Source organism: Phyllosticta citriasiana (assembly GCF_038021145.1).
Source record: "Phyllosticta citriasiana strain CBS 120426 chromosome Unknown IWZ02scaffold_13, whole genome shotgun sequence".
Taxonomy (NCBI): Eukaryota; Fungi; Ascomycota; class Dothideomycetes; order Botryosphaeriales; family Phyllostictaceae; genus Phyllosticta; species Phyllosticta citriasiana.
Window position 1 is genome coordinate 499,490 of NW_027117290.1, and position 18,422 is coordinate 517,911.

At 57.5% G+C, this 18,422-nt stretch overlaps 8 protein-coding genes across 8 annotated transcripts; 5 read left to right on the forward strand and 3 right to left on the reverse strand.

Annotated features, from left to right (window-relative positions):
• Positions 1-327: 327 nt before the first annotated feature.
• IWZ02DRAFT_68545 (vacuolar protein sorting-associated protein 73) lies at positions 328-2,255 on the forward strand. The gene is made up of 3 exons (XM_066771071.1): positions 328-481; positions 537-1,327; positions 1,379-2,255. The coding sequence occupies exons 2-3, from the start codon at positions 574-576 to the stop codon at positions 2,101-2,103; spliced, it is 1,479 nt and encodes a 492-aa protein (XP_066619649.1). The 5' UTR covers positions 328-481; positions 537-573; the 3' UTR covers positions 2,104-2,255.
• Positions 2,256-2,916: 661 nt separating this feature from the next.
• Positions 2,917-4,949, reverse strand: IWZ02DRAFT_68658 (DNA repair protein-like protein Ntg1). The gene is made up of 2 exons (XM_066771073.1): positions 3,124-4,949; positions 2,917-3,064 (listed from the first exon to the last, which is right to left on the reverse strand). Exon 1 carries the CDS (start codon positions 4,793-4,795, stop codon positions 3,260-3,262), a length of 1,536 nt encoding a protein of 511 aa, XP_066619650.1. The 5' UTR covers positions 4,796-4,949; the 3' UTR covers positions 2,917-3,064; positions 3,124-3,259.
• A 1-nt stretch (position 4,950) lies between these two features.
• Positions 4,951-7,601, forward strand: IWZ02DRAFT_68528 (P-loop containing nucleoside triphosphate hydrolase protein). Its single transcript, XM_066771070.1, has 5 exons — positions 4,951-5,429; positions 5,494-5,526; positions 5,579-6,981; positions 7,041-7,095; positions 7,165-7,601. The coding sequence occupies exons 1-5, from the start codon at positions 4,993-4,995 to the stop codon at positions 7,259-7,261; spliced, it is 2,025 nt and encodes a 674-aa protein (XP_066619651.1). The 5' UTR covers positions 4,951-4,992; the 3' UTR covers positions 7,262-7,601.
• Positions 7,545-10,687, forward strand: IWZ02DRAFT_68765 (uncharacterized protein). Its single transcript, XM_066771074.1, has 2 exons — positions 7,545-8,537; positions 8,587-10,687. The coding sequence occupies exons 1-2, from the start codon at positions 7,941-7,943 to the stop codon at positions 10,426-10,428; spliced, it is 2,439 nt and encodes an 812-aa protein (XP_066619652.1). The 5' UTR covers positions 7,545-7,940; the 3' UTR covers positions 10,429-10,687.
• A 139-nt stretch (positions 10,688-10,826) lies between these two features.
• IWZ02DRAFT_460124 (trimeric LpxA-like protein) lies at positions 10,827-12,287 on the reverse strand. The gene is made up of 2 exons (XM_066768131.1): positions 12,050-12,287; positions 10,827-11,650 (listed from the first exon to the last, which is right to left on the reverse strand). Exons 1-2 carry the CDS (start codon positions 12,104-12,106, stop codon positions 11,054-11,056), a joined length of 654 nt encoding a protein of 217 aa, XP_066619653.1. The 5' UTR covers positions 12,107-12,287; the 3' UTR covers positions 10,827-11,053.
• A 730-nt stretch (positions 12,288-13,017) lies between these two features.
• IWZ02DRAFT_383562 (transmembrane amino acid transporter) lies at positions 13,018-14,473 on the forward strand (the record flags this gene model as incomplete). Its single annotated transcript, XM_066765282.1, has 2 exons — positions 13,018-13,128; positions 13,235-14,473. The coding sequence occupies 2 exons, from the start codon at positions 13,018-13,020 to the stop codon at positions 14,471-14,473; spliced, it is 1,350 nt and encodes a 449-aa protein (XP_066619654.1).
• Positions 14,474-14,833: 360 nt separating this feature from the next.
• On the reverse strand, positions 14,834-15,594 carry IWZ02DRAFT_435925 (uncharacterized protein; the record flags this gene model as incomplete). The annotated part of the gene is made up of 2 exons (XM_066766486.1): positions 14,834-15,497; positions 15,590-15,594. 2 exons carry the CDS (start codon positions 15,592-15,594, stop codon positions 14,834-14,836), a joined length of 669 nt encoding a protein of 222 aa, XP_066619655.1.
• Positions 15,595-16,327: 733 nt separating this feature from the next.
• On the forward strand, positions 16,328-17,405 carry IWZ02DRAFT_507785 (uncharacterized protein; the record flags this gene model as incomplete). Its single annotated transcript, XM_066770428.1, has 1 exon — positions 16,328-17,405. A coding segment is annotated over one exon (693 nt), but the record flags the coding sequence as incomplete, so codon positions are not given.
• Between the last annotated feature and the right edge of the window lie 1,017 nt (positions 17,406-18,422).

Consider the following 18,422-nt stretch of genomic DNA (forward strand, 5'->3'; position numbering starts at 1 on the left):
TGGCCGCTGCTGCTGCTGCTGCTGCCGCTGCCACTGCCACTGCCAACAGCGGATGCGGGCGCCGAGCAGACATCGGGGGTTCTGGGAGTGGGAGAAGGCATTCCAGTTTGTCTGGAGGACGAACGCGTCCAGCATCCGATGTTGCGACTATCAGCTGCCAGCCGCCGCGGGAAGCTAGTGCCCTCAAGTCATGGCCTGCTCTCGCAAACCCGTGCACCAAGCTGTCGGCAACCACTTACACGTACCCTGGTCCTCACCCCAACACTCAGTTGGCGCGACGTCGTGCTGTCGGGCTTCTCCTACACCTTGTTTCTGGCCATCGCAAAGCTGCCCTCAACAACACCTGCGTCGCCGCTTTTGGATGACCGAAAGCTCATCTCCTCGGGCTCGTCTAACCAGCGCCCACTCGCGGCTTTCCAACCGCTCGCTTGGACTCCCCAATCCAGGAGAAGCTGGCCCCGTGCCTCAGGCATACTAGCAGGTATGCTTTCTCAGCCCGTCGCAATCACCATCACAACCAGTTGACATCCGCCGCCGTCCGGAGCGCTCCTCCTTCTCCTTAGCTCGCTCGCCATGGACTTCCGGGGCTGGGCCAAGAACCTCACTGCCTACTTCATCTTCCTGCTCTTCACGGCCACGCTGGGCCCGCTGCTGTTTGGCTTCCACCTTGCCGAGCTAAACACGCCCGAAGATGTCATCAGGTGCAAGAAGAAATCGCTATTTGCCAATTCGGCCGCCAAGCTCCCGCAATGCATGTCCATGGACCCGGCCCAGTGGGGTCTCGTGGGCTCCATCTTCACCTTGGGCGGTCTGCTCGGCGCCCTGTCTGCCGGCCCCGTGGCAGGCCGCTACGGTCGTCTCAAGTGCATGCAATTCACCACCGTCTTTTTTGTCCTTGGTCCTGTGCTTGAGGCCTTGTCACCCTCTATTGCCGTGCTCGTCGTCGGCCGTTTCGTTTCTGGTTTGGGTGCCGGCGCTGCCGTTGTCGTTGTCCCCATTTACATTTCAGAGGTTGCGCCTCCGGCTGAGCGCGGTTTCTTTGGATCATTTACCCAAATTATGTGCAATGTAGGCATCTTGATCACGCAGTTGCTGGGCTACTTCCTTAGCCATGGCCGCATGTGGAGGTTGATTCTGGCGGCCGCCGGTGTAATCGGTCTCATCCAAGCAGTTGGACTCATTGCTGGAGTCGAGAGCCCCAAGTGGCTTGCAGATCAGGGACGGCCCTCAAAGGCAAAGAAGAATCTTCGCAAAATCAGGGGCCAAGATGCCAACATCAGCGAAGAGATTCAGGAATGGGGCGGTGGAGACGTTGACCAAATGAGCGGTGTGTTCACCCTCCTCGAAGTCACCAACACAGCTAACACACCCCTTTTAGATGAAGAAGAGACACTCCTCAACAACCCAGAGGACAGCACCATCTCGCCGCCCCCAGACAAGGCCAACAAGGCGCCGCTGGGCACCCTGGCCGTCCTCACGCACCCGGAAACGGCACGCGCCACCTTTTCCGTCATGATGGTGATGCTAGCGCAGCAATTTACCGGCATCAACAGCATCATCATGTACGGCGTTTCACTGCTCGCGACGCTCCTCGCCGCCAACTCCGCTCTCCTCAACCTGCTCGTCTCAGTCGTCAACATCATCGCCACGACGAGCAGCGCCCCGCTCATCGAGCGGCTGGGCCGCAAGACGTGCATCCTAGGTTCCATCTCGAGCATGGGCGTCACGTCGCTGCTGCTGGGCATCTCGATCCTGCGGCACATCCCCATCCTGTCGGCCGTCGCCGTCGTCGGCTTCGTGGCGAGCTTTGGCCTCGGGCTTGGCCCCGTCCCCTTCATCCTGGCCAGCGAGCTGGTCGGGCCCGAGGCCGTCGGCGCTGTGCAGAGCTGGGCCCTCGCCGCCAACTGGGTCGCTACGTTTGTGGTGGCGCAGTTCTTCCCCATGCTCAATGCTCGTCTGGGTGGGTATGTGTTTTTCATCTTTGCCGCTCTGGCGATCGTCTTTGGCGCTTTCATTGCGTTTTTCGTCCCCGAGACTAAGGGGAAGCGCAATGCTGATGAGGTGTGGGGCCGCCAGAGACCGGCGCCGAGGAGGGAGGACTAGACGCTTGCGTCCGTGGGCAAGAGATTGTCAAGTACCCACCACAGCAGTGGATGTCGTACCATACACGCATGCCACCTATGCTACCTATGGTGAGCATGCAGTTCTTGTCAAATTGTCTCCTCTTCTTCTGAATCTCACCCCCCCTCTTCCTCCCCACCTTATTCTGTCACATCATGAGCCACGCTATCCATTCGTTGGATCCCATCACACCCATCCCGTGCAGCCAGCAATCGTTCGGAGTTGGTGGCGAGGAGTCAGTCGGTCGGTCGGTCGTTTGGTCGGGCTACGTAGGTAGGCAGCTGCTATGTATATCGGTGGAGACATGAGCCATGAATACAGAAAGAAAGAAGAAACAGTGATAGAAGTACGTCGATGGAGACTCTCGTTTCCTGCATTTCCTTTGCTGCAAGTGAAACGAGCTTCTCGCTTTGCTCACCACCGCGCACTGAAGCCTGCGTGCTCCTTGTCTAGCTACCCATCTTTACCCCTCTCCCACTCACTCACCCGCTCACTCACTGCTTTCCTCTAAATCGTGACTATGCCGACTACCCATCAAACGACCTCACTTCACCTCGCCTCCGAAGAAAACACGACTGACAAATTTCTACTGCATCCGTCCCCTTTACAACTACCCCACAGCCATCAAAGCACCTACCTACCTCACTTTTCGAATAGCCAGCCTCTTTAGACGCACCGTAGCATGAGCTAAGCGTCAAATCCTGGACAAGGAGGCTGGCTAGTTCGAGGTCGCGCGGGCATGGTGAAGAAATGAAAGAAAAAGAAAAAGAAAGACGAGGAGAAGGGGGATGAGGAGTTGTCAACAAGAATGCAGTAGGCAGACTGGTGGTTTGGTGGGAGGTTGAGCTTTGGGATGTGATTACTGCAGGTGGCAAAGGGAGGGGACAGGCAACGGGGAAGAAGACGGTTAGAGGATGAGTGGGATTGATAACGAATGCTGCTTCTGCTTGAAAAGATGGTTTATCAAGGAGGATGGAGGAAGGAAGATAGATTCTTGCTTACTTGTTGTAATTGCTAGCCGTTTGTCAAGACTTTTTTCTTCCTTTCGTTCGCAAATTGGGTGCCGGGGGATATCTGATACATGAGATACGACCAAGAACGCTTTACTGCTTGTGCAAGCTCACCAACCACCATCGTCTTACTGACCTACCTTGACAGCTCGTCTCCTCGTGGTCCGCGTCGTCGTCGTCGTCGCCATCGTCTTCTCGGCAGCCCCCAAGTCCTCAATATCCGGGACCGATTCGGGCTTGAGATGATTCTCGACCATCTCGTCCTTAACGGCGACACTTACCTCAGCATCCACCACTCCCTCGTCGCCAGCAGCCTCTTCCTTGACCACCTTCTCCCTCTTGACAGCAGCCGTCGTCGTCGTCTTCTTCCTCTTGCGCTCCGCCACCGCACTCGGACACAGCGCGGCAGCCGCCAAATCGCACTCGCCGCACCTGCGGCCAACCGGCGTGCAAACCGTCTGCCCCAAGCCGACCAGCAGCCAGTTAATCTCGTGCCACTTGTCGCGGGGCAGCCAGCTCTCGAGCCGCGCGCGCGTCTCCTCGGGCGTGCGCGTGCGGTGCCAGCCCCACAGGTTGGTGATGCGGTGGACGTGCACGTCGACGCCGATGCCCTCGTCGCGTCCCCACGCCGCCGACATGCACAGGTACGCCATCTTGGGCCCCACGCCCGGCAGCGCCGTCAGGCCCTCGATCGTGTCGGGAATGTCGCCCGCGTGCCGGTCGCGCAGCACTTCGGCTGTCGCTTTGATGTACTTGGTCTTGTTGTTGTGGAAGCCGACTTTTTCGATCAGCCGGTTTAGATCCGGAGGCGACACGGCGAGCAGCGATGAAAGCGTGAAGCCGCCGGGGAGATTGTTGCGCAGATTCGCCATGGCGGCGGCAGTCACTGTGTCTTTGGTTTGCGAGGACAGCATCAGCGCGATGAGCGTTTGGAGCCGTTGGTCCCGCGGCGATGACGCCTCGTCTGCCAGTGTTTCGCAGCCCATGGTGTCCACAGGAGCGGGAATGCGCCGCCGCATGGCCATCGTCGTGCTGTAGACCTGCTCCCAATTGGGAGGAGGTTCAACGTTGGTAGTGCCATTGGCAGAGTCGATTGCTTTTGCGGGTTCACGCCTAGGTTTCTTTGGTTGTGCGCTTGACGCTTTTTCGAACTGCCCAGACTCTTCGGCGACGAATTTTTGCAATGATTTGGCGGCGCTGGAGGCTGCTTTGGTTCTCGACGATCGGCGCGTCGTCACAGACATAGCTGCAGTGGAAGCAGAGCTTGAAGTCACAGACGCAGATGGGCCGGGCGACACAGCGCCGCGCTTGCGCTTGCGTGGCGCCGCCGTGGTAGAGGCTGGGACAGTGGCAGGCTCCGGCGAGCTCTTTTCGAATGCGACAGTCTCTCCGTCCATGTCGGACGGCACGGACGAGAGATCTGAGGACGGATCACCGGCAGCGGACGGAGGATGAAGCGGAGCGTACAAAGAGCTTGTCGAGGGGGCGGCGTGGGAGTGGGCGTCGTCGCGTTCTTCGTGGTGTTTGATCGGCGCTTGCGAAACCCGTCGCGTTTGATTAGCAGAAGCGCGAGCCGAATTAGACAAAATCGGGGGTTTCCGTGGCGAGGACGACAATGCGCGCATCGCCAGGGCGGCGTCACGCGACACGCGAGAAGTGCGCATGGCGAAGGCAGCGTGGGAGAAGATAGAAGTTCTGGTGGTGTTGAGTACTGAGGCAAGTGAAGTAAGCACGGCGCTGATAGGAGGGACTAGAGCTTTCGGACTGGACTAGTATTCCTAGAGGCTCTTGGCGTACGCAACGCGGCTTCTCTGTGCCGTGGAACACTCATGCCCATCCACAACTCCAACCCTCGACGACGATGCCTCTACAGCCGACCGACATCCCCGCTTTCGCAACAACCCAACTGTCCCTGCTCAATGGCGAGCTCGAGGCCGAACGCGCCGAGACCGCTCTGCTTACCTCGGCGCACCCGCCCCAAACGTTGGCCCGCGCCGGCCTGGCAATTGTCAACCTAACTGTCGCTTCCCAGCGGACTGGCCTGGGCGGCAAGACCGTGCTCGATCTTGAGCAGGACTCAGCCGTCAAGGGCGCCAGCGGTGAGCTGCCTCAGCATGGAATCCGTGTTGGTGACATTGTCGGCCTGGCCGAGCAGCCGGCGGGCAGCGCGCGCAAGAAAGACAAGGCGGATAAGAAGGAGCGAGGCGCAGAGGGCGTCGTGCTAAAGGTTACGAGAGGCGCTGTATCCGTGGCGCTAGACAAGGAGGACGTCGAGGTTCCTGGCGGACGACTCTGGCTGTGGGTTCCCTGTTGCTGTCTTGCGAGGCTTGCGGATCCAATTCAATGCTGATGGCCGTGGTAGAGTCAAGCTCGCCAATGATGTCACTTACAAGAGGTGTGTCTCTACAATTGCCTACTTGGTGCGACGCACGCCTGATGGATCAAAGGATGTCGCAAACAATGACTCGGCTGCAGAAATTCACAGAGGATGAATACAGTCCTTTCATTCGTGCTCTGTTTGGCTTGTCGTCGCTGTCTCCGCTCCCTTCTGATCTGCCAAGCCAAGATTGGATCGATGCGACCCTGAACAACAGCCAAAAAGACGCCATCAGATTTGCCCTGGCCGCACGGGAGCTAGCTTTGATCCACGGCCCGCCAGGCACGGGTAAGACGCACACATTGATTGAGCTTATCCTACAAATGTTGAGGCAGGGGTTGCGGCTGCTGGTGTGCGGACCAAGCAATATCTCAGTCGACAATATTGTGGAGAGACTGGCGCCTCACAAGGTGCCAATGATTAGGCTGGGGCACCCGGCTCGGCTTCTACCGAGCGTCTTGAACCACTCGCTCGACGTGCTCACGCGCACCTCGGACGCCGCTGAAATTGTCCAAGACATCCGTAAGGAAATGGACCAGAAGCAGGCGAGCATTCGCAAGACCAGAAACGGGCGGGAACGCAAGGCAATCTACGCAGAGATGAAGGAGCTAAGAAAGGACTTTCGGGAGAGGGAGAGGCGGTGCGTCGACGAGCTGGTGCGGGGCAGCAAGGTTGTGCTTACTACGCTCCACGGAGCTGGGGGGTTCCATCTAAAGGAGCAGCAGTTTGATGTTGTGATTATTGACGAAGCCAGCCAGGCCCTTGAGGCGCAATGCTGGGTGCCGCTGCTCTCGGCCAAAAAGGTAGTTTTGGCAGGCGATCACCTGCAGCTGCCGCCGACGATAAAGTCGCTGAATACCAAATCGAAGCAGGGGGCAAAGAAGGACAAGGTGGGCGAGGCCAAGGGCATGACCCTGGAGCAGACGCTCTTTGACCGTCTGCTGGCACTGCATGGGCCGTCGATCAAACGCATGCTCACGACTCAGTACCGCATGCACGAGAAGATCATGGCGTTTCCCTCGCAGGAGCTGTACGAGTCAAAACTTGTTGCGGCCGAGTCAGTCAAGGCTCGGCTGCTGTGCCACCTGCCCTACGAGGTTCAGGAGACTGACGACACACGGGAGCCGTTGGTGTTTTGGGACACGCAGGGGGGTGATTTCCCCGAACGAACCGACGATGACAGCTCGCTGCTGGGCGACAGCAAGAGCAACGACATGGAGGCGGCGCTCGTCGCGTTGCACGTCGGACGGCTCGTTGAGGCGGGAGTACGGGCAGAGGACATTGCCGTCGTGACGCCGTACAACGGGCAGCTCGCAGTGCTGTCGCAGATGCTCAAAGAGCGGTACCCAGGACTCGAGCTCGGCAGCGTGGACGGGTTCCAGGGCCGCGAAAAAGAAGCGGTGGTGGTGAGCCTCGTCCGGAGCAACACAGAGAACGAAGTAGGCTTCTTGGGGGAGAAACGACGTCTCAACGGTAAGGATGTTCTGGATGATTTTCTAGGGGTGCCGAGGTCTGAGGGCTGACTGTGACAGTGGCCATGACTCGGCCCAAGCGAAGCCTCTGCGTGGTAGGCGATTCGGAAAGCGTGTAAGTACTGTGGTGCATAACAGAGGGCGGGCGATTCCTTGCAGCGCTGACGGTCGACGTTTCAATCAGTGGCAGGGGCGGCAAGTTTCTGAAGCGCTGGATGGAGTTTCTTCAGGAGAACGCAGACCTGAGGTATCCCGATGTAAACGAGTTGCTGACGGCATGAAGAAGACGACGGAGCATTGTCTACCTTTGGTGGGGATGGAAGAGGTCCAGTAGAGGGTGGGCAGGTGGCAGTGGCAGTGGCAGTGGCAGTGGCAGTGGCAGTAGCAGTGACAGTGACAGTGACAGTGGCAGTGGCAGGCCGGGCAGTCGTACCGAGCACATGGCTCGGGGGCGACGGGATCTGCTCTCATTTCCTTCGCGCGACTGCCCCACATACACCTATGCACCCAGCATCAGACACCCAGAGACCGACCCCCCCCCGTGTTACTACCTTACTTAAGCTATCTCAGCTCTCCTGCCGACTCAAGCTCCCATCCGTGCTGCTCAAACGCCTATTGCTTTCTTCTTCTTCTTATCCTTCTTCTTCTTCTTCTTCTTCTTCTTCTTCGTCGTCGTCGTCGTCGTCGTCTTGTTCTCAGTCTTCTTCTGTCCTTCCCTTCCGCTACTTACCCACTCGTCGCCTCGCCCGGTTCGAAATCGCTCGTTTGATACTTTTTTACCTGTCTTCTGGTGAGACGGCATTGAACCGCTTCTCAGACGCCCGCGCCCCGTGCTAGTCCGCCCCGGAGCTGCATCACCATGGGCTTTTCCATCCCAGCCTTGCCTCTGCATTGCCAGTAAAAGCCAACAAACAACGTCTGCCCCCGATCTCGACCTGCCGCCCGCCTGCCGCTCCAGCCATGGCTGACGCACCTGTCGACCGGTCCGCCGCCTCCGTCCCTGCTGCAAAGCCACCTGCACATGGCCCAAGTTGGAAGGCCGAAGCTATTCGTCGCGGCCATTTGAGATTTAACGGCCCCTCGCCGCTCGACGACGACTTCGACCTGGACGACCAAATCTGCGACGAGGGCCCTCCGCACAAGAAGCGCTTGACCGACCCCAACACTTTCCTCAAGGATTCCGCCGCCCCTGCTCGCCGCCTGCTCCACAAGGGCCCCCAAGCTTCCATCGCCTCCACCCTGCGCCCCAGCAGTCGGCATGATATGCGCTCCTCGACTGACGTCCGCGAGCCCAGCATCATGCAAAGCAGCGACTGGTCTTCGAAGCTCACTCCCGACCGCTCTGCTTCCTTCCTAGCTTCGTCCTTCTCTGCCCATCATTCTGCCTCTCATTCGGCTACTTATTCCGCCTCTGCTGGCACAGTCACCAAACGCAACACCAAGCGCGGTTCTATATCCACCGCTTTGAAAAAAATCTTTGGGGGTGGAAGGAAGAGGCAGAACGAAAAGACCGATTCACCTTCGCCGTCGGCCGGCGCCCACTTCCACCACCACAGTGTAATACCACCGCTCAAAACAACCCTCTCAATATGCTGACACGGCTCAGGAACTCGTGGGTCGCAAAATTTCGCCCCCTAGACCTCTTGTGCAGCATCGAGCTGGTTCTCAGGACTCGCGTCGTTCCCAGTCATTCTCTGCCCGCAACTCTTCACGCGCAACGCCCGTCTCCCACCTCCCGTTTCCGATGAATGTCAATGCGCCGCCTCAGGAAGATGGCAGCCAACCGAGCTACATGGAGCATGGCAGACCTCCTCCACAAGGACCTCGCCGCCGTGCGACGCTCCCAAGCGTCGTTAGGAACTCCGCTGACCCGACCACTCTATCTGCCATCTGGAGCGAATCGCAATCTCGCACAGGACATGATGATCAAAGCGTACGAGAGGATATCGGAGTCGCGTATTCTGGCTCGCCAAGATCATCAAAGAGGACGTCGAGACGAAGATCTCGCAGCGTGAGCGCGATAGACGACCTCAAGCTTCTACCCGACGTTTCTTCGAACCGTCAAAGTGGTCAAAGCTTCCAAAGTAGCAATTGGCACAAGCATTTGAGCTCGAGCCCGGACCCCTCCACTAAATTTCAGCAAGCTAGGGACTTCCGTTTCCCACCAAGGGTTGACTCCCGCTACCCAAGCAATGAGACTCCCCGACAGAATGCTGCCCATGTTCAGAGTCTCAATGGCGAGGAAATTCGTGCTTTCGACTTTGGGCCAATCCATCCAAGTGATCCAGCGACTCCCCGGACCGGACCGCAGACACCCTCAGCGAGGGCCGAGTTCGGGCTTGGCTTTGAGCCACCACCAACGTCTATTGAAGATCGTCTGGAGCGATTGGAGACCAATATGCGCTATTTTGACCAGTCGTTGCGCCATTTGAGAGGTCGCAATAACCGCCAGACCATAATCCTCGAAAATTCACCCACTAGACACCCGAGCTCCTCATCGCGCGCTGAGCAGCTCTCTGATTCGTCAGCGCGAAGACCCTCCGGTCCCTTTTCCGAAAACCACAACAATTCGCCCGTGACCCCTGCCACGTCTTACCCTTCGCATTCGCAAAACCCTAGCGCCAGCGTCCACGAGTTCCCTGTGTTGGCCACGTATCCTAGCATGGGAACCATGAGTAACGCGCCAACCATGGTTGCAACTGCACACGGGCTGCCTCAAATTTCGTACTCTTACAATGACGAAGGACTTGCTTCTCTTTACTCTCTACTCTACCAGGAACGTACAGCCCGTCAAGATCTTGAAGTGCAGGTGGAGCAGCTCCGTCGAGAGATAGAAGAACTCAAGCTTAGAGCTGACCGCCGCTACCCTCGTGTCTATCAAGCTCCGTTATGCCTCCAAACCCACGGCGTCACAAAGCAGGCGCACGTCACGTACACTACGACCAGCGCGCATACTACAGCCAACATTTACAATTACGCGTCATACCCTGGCGCTCAAAACGCGTATGCCACATCAAGTCCAAACATCCTCATGACCTCAGCTCCAGCCAGCAATGTCACGTCTTTAAACGGTTCCAACGTGCCCTCGACCCACGTCTCCGTGCACTTTGACCCCGAAAGCGAGGCCGAAGTCAAGCATCTTCGCTACTCGGCCATCTCGCTCGACGACCCAAACCGTGCTGCGCGGAAATCGCATTTTAGCTTCGACAGCGAGCAAGAATCGATAAGCTGCGGCAACGGCAGCAGCATCAGCCCAGCACGCGGAGGGCCCGTCGGCGGCGAGGAACTGACGATTCTGAGCGACATTCCAATCACCTCGTGGGAGCCAGAAGACCGCAGTCCCGTCGATGGCTACACGACGCCGTACGAGACGCCGTACGAGAGCCCAGTGCTGGAGAAGCAACCCGACGAGTCGCGCTTGTCCAATGTGGGCGTCAAGATGTTTTGACGACGGCATCGTCCATGCCAGCCAGCACTTGATTGCTAGGCCAGGAGATCTTTTGTGTTCATGGCACGTAATGCTCACTTTGGATGCATTCTTTTGTAATGATCTTTCATGACGGGCGTCTCTGTCGTTGTTTCTCTTCTCTCACATAATTCCTGTCTTTGACACTTGTTTTTTCTTCCCTTCTGTTCATTGTTTCTCATGTAGCTTGGCCCAAAAGATACCCTTCTTGATCTCTTGCGTAATCTGTTTGGAAGAGGGGTAATGCGGACGGGGTGACGTGTAGAGATGCGTTTCACGTGGTGGCGTCGTTGTTGTCTACAGTAGTATTTTCTCAAAGGGTTCGCCGTCTAAACGCCTTGTGTGCCTTTGAGCCCCCCTCGCATGTTGAAAATGTGGAAATGAATTGTCTCTTTTCAACATCGTAGTGGACCTCCTGTTGGAAAATGAGACACGGAGGAAGTCCACGCCAGCTCCTTGACGCCATCCGTCTGCCCTTCTTCCAGGGCAACTCCGAGCAATGGCTGCTCTAAGTCTTGCGGGCTGCTATCCCTTGCCCACTCCTACCTCAAGCAGCAATTCCCTCCCACCCACCAACCTCACTCGCCTAAGCCCCCGAGCCCCTTCATCACCGAATACTCCTAACCAACTCCCTCAAATCACCACCCTCAACCCACGCCTCCCCAGGCGCCGCACCCGCAGCCCCACCAACCCCACCACCAGCCTGAACACCCCAACCCTCACCCAACTCCGCCACAACCCTCGCGGGGCGGCCTCCAACAACCGAATTGCTCGGCACGACCATGTTAGCGGGGACGACGCTATGCGGCAGAATCTTGACGTTGTCGCGGATGAGGCAGAAGGGTTCGAGGACGGCGTACGCGCCGACGTGGACATGAGAGCTGATGCTAGCAGCGCTGATGCGGCAGTGCGGGCCGATGAAGACATTGTCGCCGATCTTCATGGGGTAGTGGGAGAGTTGGCCGCGGGAGACGCGGGCGGGGGGGCGGATGGTGCAGTTGGGGCTGATGATGGTGCAGCGGCCGATGCTGATGGCGTTGGAGTGTTGGGAGGAGGCGGTTGATGAGGAGGAGGTGGAGGAGGATTTGAGTCGGTGTAGGTCTCCCCGTAGCACCACTTCGGATTGGATTACGGTTTTGCCGCCGAGTGTTATGTTTGCTGTTCCGCTGATGTGGGCGCGGCGAGACACTTTGTTGCCAGAGTCCTGACGTGCGTGGGGTGGTTAGCTTGGCTTGTGGACGGTTCTGTTTTTCTTTGCGACAACAGGAGGTATGTATGTGCAGGATGTCGGTTTGGTCGGGTAAATAGACTTGATGATGATGATGATGATGATGATGATGACGACGACGAGGGCGGCTGGCTGGGCCTTTGCCGTCGGATAGAACAATAAAAGCGGATGAAAGAGGGAAGCTAGAGATAGAGATAGGTTTTATATGCAAGAGGACGTGCTCTTTCTTGGACAGACTATACAAAACACCAAGAAGAGCAGAAGAAAAAGCTCCCGCAACGGGAACAAAGCAAAGAGGCGACAGAGTGACAAGAAGAACTTCATGGATCTTTCGATCAAACTCAGAGAAGAATGCTGAGATCAAGCCAAACTTACCGTCTCAATGTACTCGCCCTTGGCGGCTTTGCGCGTCGCGCTCGGACGCGATGACATTTTGACGCGACAATTCTGGAGTGATGCGGGCTATCGACGGGGTTGGACGTTGACAAGACGAGTTTTGTGACGATTCTCGAAGTTTTCTTTTGTCAGATGCGAGAGAAGGAAGGATGGTTGTTGTTGTCTTGGTTTCTGGTCTTTCCCAAGTCGTTGACAGGCACGTGGCAGGGCGAGGAATTGGCGGGATCACGTGGATATGTTACAGGGTTCATCTGCACCTCAGCTCTGAATGCCTTATGAGTGTCTTTTACACATAGCCTTCTTCTTACAAGCTCTAATTGCAGTAAAAGGACTCGCGACCATTGGTCTTGCCATATTTTGCCGTCATCTTGGATTCAAGACAGACCGCGGTGCTTTCGTCACACAGGCAAGGATGTGGACGGACACTCATCGTGTCACGTGTTTTCAACGCTCGGACCATCAACCACAACTTCACCCCATCTTCGTCCGACCTGCTCGACCCTCCCATCGACGGATCGACCCGTTGCGTGTCGCCAACGAATCATAAAACAAGGCCAATGGCAATCGCACGCCATCTCCAGGGCCGATGAAGCGAGAAAAGCATCCAACAAGCCGTCAGGTCGCCTATCAGTGCCGTTATCCGCGCAAGCTTTTTGGAGGGCCCTCGCGTTACGAGTAAGACGATCAACCATTTCTTTTTTGGGCTGAATGGCGATCGACCAAGCATATATGCGCCGTCTCGCCAGCTGTGCGATGTGATTGAGCGCGTTGCACAAGGGTGGCGGTCGGGCTGGCGGCACGCTGGAAGCAAAGTAGCGATAAGCAAGCTTGCCCACGGATGGCTACCCTCTTCGGTGAGTAGGTTATGCGGCGTCTTCTTTCGCACCGCTTGCCACGATCAAACGAGCACGCCTTTTCCTTTTTGTCATTCATTGTTCAAGGCCACCATGGAGTCCAAGGCACCCGGCACGGCCTATCAGAGCGATGAGCGACTGTCGACTGCTCACCCCATTACCTACGATGATGTCGACGTTTTTGGCTACGAGTGCAACCACCAGGTGAGCAGCATTTGCTGTATTCTGGACTTCCTGCAACGAACAGAATAATTTGAGTGTCTCCATTTTGGACAAACTTACAGGCTGCTTGCGCTCACAATGCCTCTAGATTGTCTACAAGACTCTATCTTGGCAAATGGTGGCGGTCCTGATGATTTGCGAAATCGTCTCCAATGGCATGCTCTCACTGCCTTCGTCGCTCGCAGTCGTCGGCATCGTGCCAGGACTCATCCTCATCATATTCCTGGGCGTCTTTGCAACGTACACGGCATGGCTTCTGGTACAATTCAAATTGCGGCACCCAGACGTCCACAACATGGGCGACGCGGGCTACATTCTCTTTGGACCCATAGGCCGTGAAGTGCTGGCCTTTGGCACCGTCCTCTTCGCCATCTTTGGAACAGGCAGCCAGATGCTGGCAGGCGAGATAGCGCTGGCGACGCTCTCAGACAACAGGCTATGCGCCGTGCTATACACGGGTATCTTCGCCATTCCGATCCTCATCTTCAGCTTCCCCCGCACCTTTTCCAAGCTCTCGCACCTCTCCATCGCCGCCTGCGTGTCCATCCTGGTCGCCGGCATCGTGGGCATGATAGGCGCAGGCGTGCACCCCACGCCCAACCGCAGCGTGCGCGCGACCAAGTCGTCTGACTTCTACTCGGCCTTCGTCTCCATCACGAACCCCGTCTTCGCATACGCAGGGCACTTCATGTTCTTCACGCTCATCTCAGAGATGCGGCGGCCGGCGGAAGCCATGAAGGCAGCCTACTGCCTGCAAGGCTTCGCAACGACCTTCTACGCCGTCTTCGCGGCCGTCGTGTATGCGTACGCCGGCGACGGCGTGGCTAGCCCGTCCTTCTCGAGCCTGGCGCCCAAGTGGCAGAAGGCGGCGTACGGGATCGCGCTGCCCAACTTCCTCATCGCGGGCGCGCTGTACTCGCACACGGCGAGCAAGCTCTTCTTCGTGCGCCTGTTTCGCAAGAGCCGCCACCTGCACTCGCACACGGTGGCCGGGTGGGCCGTCTGGACGGCGCTCATCGTCGCTGCCAACGCCGCCGCCTTCGTCCTCGCCGTCGGCGTCCCCATCTTCAATTACCTGCTCGGCCTCGTCGCTAGCCTCTTTGCTGCCTGGTACACGTATGGCGTCGCTGGCTTCTTCTGGCTTCATGACGCCTTTTACGACTTTGACGGCTGGCGCACGTGGGCGAGGCGCTGGCCGCAGACGTCGCTTGCCGTCTTGACGGTTGTGGCTGGCGCCTTCGTCTGCGTTGCTGGGACCTACGTCAACGTCCGGGGCATTGTCGATGCGTATAATGACGGCACCGTGTCGGGCGCTTTCAGCTGCTAACGTGTTGTCCAGTGGGCAAGCATAGTGACGATAAACATTATGTGCATTCCCTGATCTAGTAGTGCCTTGCCCCAAAATGGCAAATGAAGGAGCTGAATGAAATCAAAAGAGCGAGCGCACGCGTTGTTTATCCGCTGTGGGATTGCCAAACAGAATCCCACGGTACCTTAACGACCCGCTCTATCACCGTCTCAGATGCATGGCAAGAAAAACGAAAGCGCCGTGTCCCAATGCTTTCCACAACTTTTCCCGCGATCCAAACAGAACGAACGAAACCCTAAAACGCTCTCAGATGCAATAGAGTACAAAGACAGACAGCAACAAAAGATGGAACAATTAAAACAACAACCAGCACGCAATTCAGCACGTGCGACTCCGCCTCGGCACCTCCTCAGCCACATCGACCCCAGCATCATCCAGACCACCACTAGCCCGGCGGCGCAGAGCATCAGCGCTATTGCGGCGCGAGACGGTGATGCGGCCCTTTTCCTCGCGGAACAGGCGCCACAGCTCGGCGCACCAGCCGGGGAAGGCGAGCCAGGACGAGGGCTCGAACAGGTAGTCGATGAGGGGGTCGAGGGTGGCCATCATGGCGGGCAGCTCGCGCAGCAGCAGCGGCGCGGCGACCAGGTACAGCAGGTTGATGCTGAAGAGCCAGTCGGCGTTGCTGTTGCCGTGCTGCTGGTATTGGTTGTAGTAGGAGTACTGATGTTGCGGGTGATGATGTGATGCGACGACGTGCGATGATGTCGATATTGTGGGGGCCGCAGGGTAACAGGTATCGAGCGATGATGATGCGGCGGCGGGATGGTAACCGAGTAATGGCAAAGCCGCTGCGTTGTCGTTGGTGGGGAGAGACCCACCCCCGCCACCACTACCAGCACCGACACCTACGAGGGGGGCAGCAGCAGCAGCAGCAGCAGAGGGCATGACGGCGGCAGCCGTGGCGACTGCCAGGACGTGCAGTGAAGCGAGGGCGCGGGTCGAGAGGGGTATTATCGCAGCGACGGCAGCGTTGGTCGTACTGAATTTTAGAATTTGGCGTTAGTTTCGACCACCCGGCAGACACATGCGAAGCGAGGACGGACGGGCTACGAGACAGACAGCGGGACTTACTTCATGGTGGGGAGAGAGGGGGATGGGAAATGATTTGCCAGGGCCCTTGATTGCCGCTCAGTCCTGCTTTTATCCGAGTACTGTTGGGGAGATTCCGTCTCTTTGCGGAGGACTTCTGGTGCTGCTCCGGACGCTGGATGCGTCGTGGTCGTGGTCGTCGTGTTTAAGTGTATGGACGCAAAGCGATGGTTGGACCAATTGATGTTGTTGCGAGGCGAGAGAAGCGTTTAAAATGGTAGCATGTCCTTCGTGCCGGTGTGCTGCGCGCGAGTTGTTTGCATGTCCGCCGGGGACCATTCAAGCAGTTCAGCAATGATGATGCGACGGCGCAAAGCAAAAAAAGATGAAGAAAAGATGAAGCAAGCAACACGCAGGAACGACAACGGCAAGGCAAAACAAGACCAATTGCGGGCAACGCGAATGTGGAGGTTGGTCTGGTGTGTGCGTGGTTTTTTTTTTCCTTTTTTTCTTTTGCTTGGGTAGAGGTGGTGAGGGTGGGAGAGAGGTGGAAACAGGACTGAGACCAAGCCAGGCACGAGCGAGGATTGACGGGCCAACAAGGCTCCCCAATATACCCAATCCGAACTCAACCCAGCAGCGCGCACCCGGCCGGGATGGGGATAGGCACGGCGGGCGGGACGCGGCGGGAACTTAACGAGGTCGAGCAAGAGGGAGAGAGAGGGCCGGTCGGCCGGCCGCAGCCAGCAAGGCGTGAGCGAGCGAGCGAGCGAGCCAGTCCGACGGGAAAGACGGGAGGGGTTAAGGGTATACACAACCTGGGAACTTTCTTCGCTGCCACACCCCTGTGATTCCCTTTTTTTTTTTTTTTTTTTTTTTTGTTCGTTCTTGTTGCGCGTCAGTCTGACTAGACCATTGCCTTGTTCCTCTCGCCCTCTCTTTTTTCGCCTTCTTGCTGTCGTGCCTCGTCAATTGACTGACTGGATTTTCGCAGACATGGCATGGACATGCCACGCCAAATCGATGTCCATTCATTCCTGCGCCCAACCGTTACCTGGTTGGGCTGCCGAATGCGGCAATTCACCTAGTCCGTTCGGACACATACCTGCGCCGCTCCTCCTGCCACCAGCGGCGCCGCTTGTGGAGTACCTTTGGAGTAGTAGACCATTCGGTTGTTTGCTCGCTTCGCTTTGCTTTCGACGACGAGCGTATGCGATGCGGTGCCATGTCTCCACTTCGCCCTGGTTGCACCGTAATCGCCGGCTCAGCAGGCGGCCCTCGGCGAATAGTTTGGCAGGTACATGTAATAATAGGCAGCGAGCGCCATGTCATCTGCAAGCCATCGTAATCGTCTTGGCCTTTCGTTGGCGTGCTCGCATTCGGGTCTGCGGTTGCGGCGTCAGACATGCTTGCGGCTACGCGCAGCGCGCAGCAGTTCGGCCTTCAAGTTTTGCGTCCGTGGTACAACTATGAGCCCTAGGTAGCCGATATATTCTAAGCTGATGATGATCTTTGTAATGGTGGGACTCGCTGCTGTCGTAAGCGCACGCCCGGCGCCGGCGGCCTCTCGCAACTCGGGACCTGACGTCGAAGTACCGGATAGCCCAGGTGTGTAGCCTCTCGGCTGCTTCATCATACCGGCAGTCAAGACTTTCCATTGCGGCATCGCACGGCGCCGGGCCAACAGTGGCTGGCTGGGCGCGTTCTTCTTCCACATCACTGCCTCCACCGTTTCTTCCATCTTCGGAGCGTTCTCGCACTCTGCCACCTCATCCATCACCCCACCACCACATCCTCCTCCTCCAACATCACATTGCTCCCAAGCAGGCAGCCTGTCCGCTTCTTCCGGCGCTCGCATTCGTCAGACCACGCGTGATGACGCCAGCAAGGCGTGCGCGTGAACACCAAGCGCGTTTTTGCAGGCGGCATTTTAATGCGCAGCTGCAACAGCAGCACCCACTGTGCCTGCGGTGCCTGTCGTACTTGGGACCCCGTCGGTACGCGCAGGCCGGTTCTGCATGCGACGCGCTAATGGCCTGCGTGTGCTAGCCGCGACCGACCAGCTGGCTGGCAGGTCTCTCTGAAACGTGGGGACGCGAAGTAGCGTTCCCCATATTGAGACAAGACAAGCGGGCAAGCAAGGGAGCGAAGCGCTGGCGAAGTCTATCCCCGCTTTGGCCGCAACCACAATCTCGATTTTCCGCGATGACCGCTTCGGGACGGGCGAGGAAGAGAAAGTCAACTCGTCAGAGTGGGCAATTAGGGCGCTTGATACCGTATCGCAAGACGGCTCACCATGATCCGGTCCATGTTGAGGAATGAAGATTTCCCGGCCGGATGCGGTGAGTTTGTGCTTCATTCACGGGTGCCGGCCCGTCGACCCAGACTTTCTTCGTTTTTCGTCCGGTACAGGCGTGATATTGGTCAGCAATGCTGTGGCATCGGCAGTGATGTGGGAGTCGTGGACCACCATATCATGCCGGCAGCGGAACAAGACGACTTCCACCCCGCCATAGCGCAAGCACATCGCGAAAGAGCGGGGAAACCTGGTCGATGACGTTGCATCCCAGGGGCGCGCCGTTCTCACTGCCTGGATTGGTCAAAGACCCTGAGTCCCTGCAGCACTCCCTCGTACCACAGCCAAAGCCGCGCTGGATTGGTCTGTCACTCGTGGAAAGAGAAAAAACGAAAGGGGTAATCCACTCCTGTATCAACACCATTCAATCATTGCGAGAGCGCGGCCTCCAGTGTTTGCCGGCAACAACCCGCCACTTGACATGGTCGCCGGCAGTCTTGATATGTTGTTCGCCTGCCCACCAGAGACTACGGCATACGCTATCGGCCGCGTAGTCCATCTTTTCACGGCATACGGAAA

Excerpts from the sequence above, each read along its gene's own strand:
- IWZ02DRAFT_68545 (XM_066771071.1), top strand. The coding sequence starts at position 574 with ATGGACTTCCGGGGCTGGGCCAAGAACCTCACTGCCTACTTCATCTTC. Across the intron at positions 1,328-1,378 it reads AGACGTTGACCAAATGAGCG|ATGAAGAAGAGACACTCCTC; the intron begins GTGTGTTCACCC and ends CACCCCTTTTAG.
- IWZ02DRAFT_68658 (XM_066771073.1), bottom strand. The coding sequence starts at position 4,795 with ATGCGCACTTCTCGCGTGTCGCGTGACGCCGCCCTGGCGATGCGCGCA.
- IWZ02DRAFT_68528 (XM_066771070.1), top strand. The coding sequence starts at position 4,993 with ATGCCTCTACAGCCGACCGACATCCCCGCTTTCGCAACAACCCAACTG. Across the intron at positions 5,430-5,493 it reads CCTGGCGGACGACTCTGGCT|AGTCAAGCTCGCCAATGATG; the intron begins GTGGGTTCCCTG and ends TGGCCGTGGTAG. Across the intron at positions 5,527-5,578 it reads AATGATGTCACTTACAAGAG|GATGTCGCAAACAATGACTC; the intron begins GTGTGTCTCTAC and ends GATGGATCAAAG.
- IWZ02DRAFT_68765 (XM_066771074.1), top strand. The coding sequence starts at position 7,941 with ATGGCTGACGCACCTGTCGACCGGTCCGCCGCCTCCGTCCCTGCTGCA. Across the intron at positions 8,538-8,586 it reads CCCACTTCCACCACCACAGT|GAACTCGTGGGTCGCAAAAT; the intron begins GTAATACCACCG and ends GACACGGCTCAG.
- IWZ02DRAFT_460124 (XM_066768131.1), bottom strand. The coding sequence starts at position 12,106 with ATGTCATCGCGTCCGAGCGCGACGCGCAAAGCCGCCAAGGGCGAGTAC. Across the intron at positions 11,651-12,049 it reads AGGGCGAGTACATTGAGACG|GACTCTGGCAACAAAGTGTC; the intron begins GTAAGTTTGGCT and ends CACGCACGTCAG.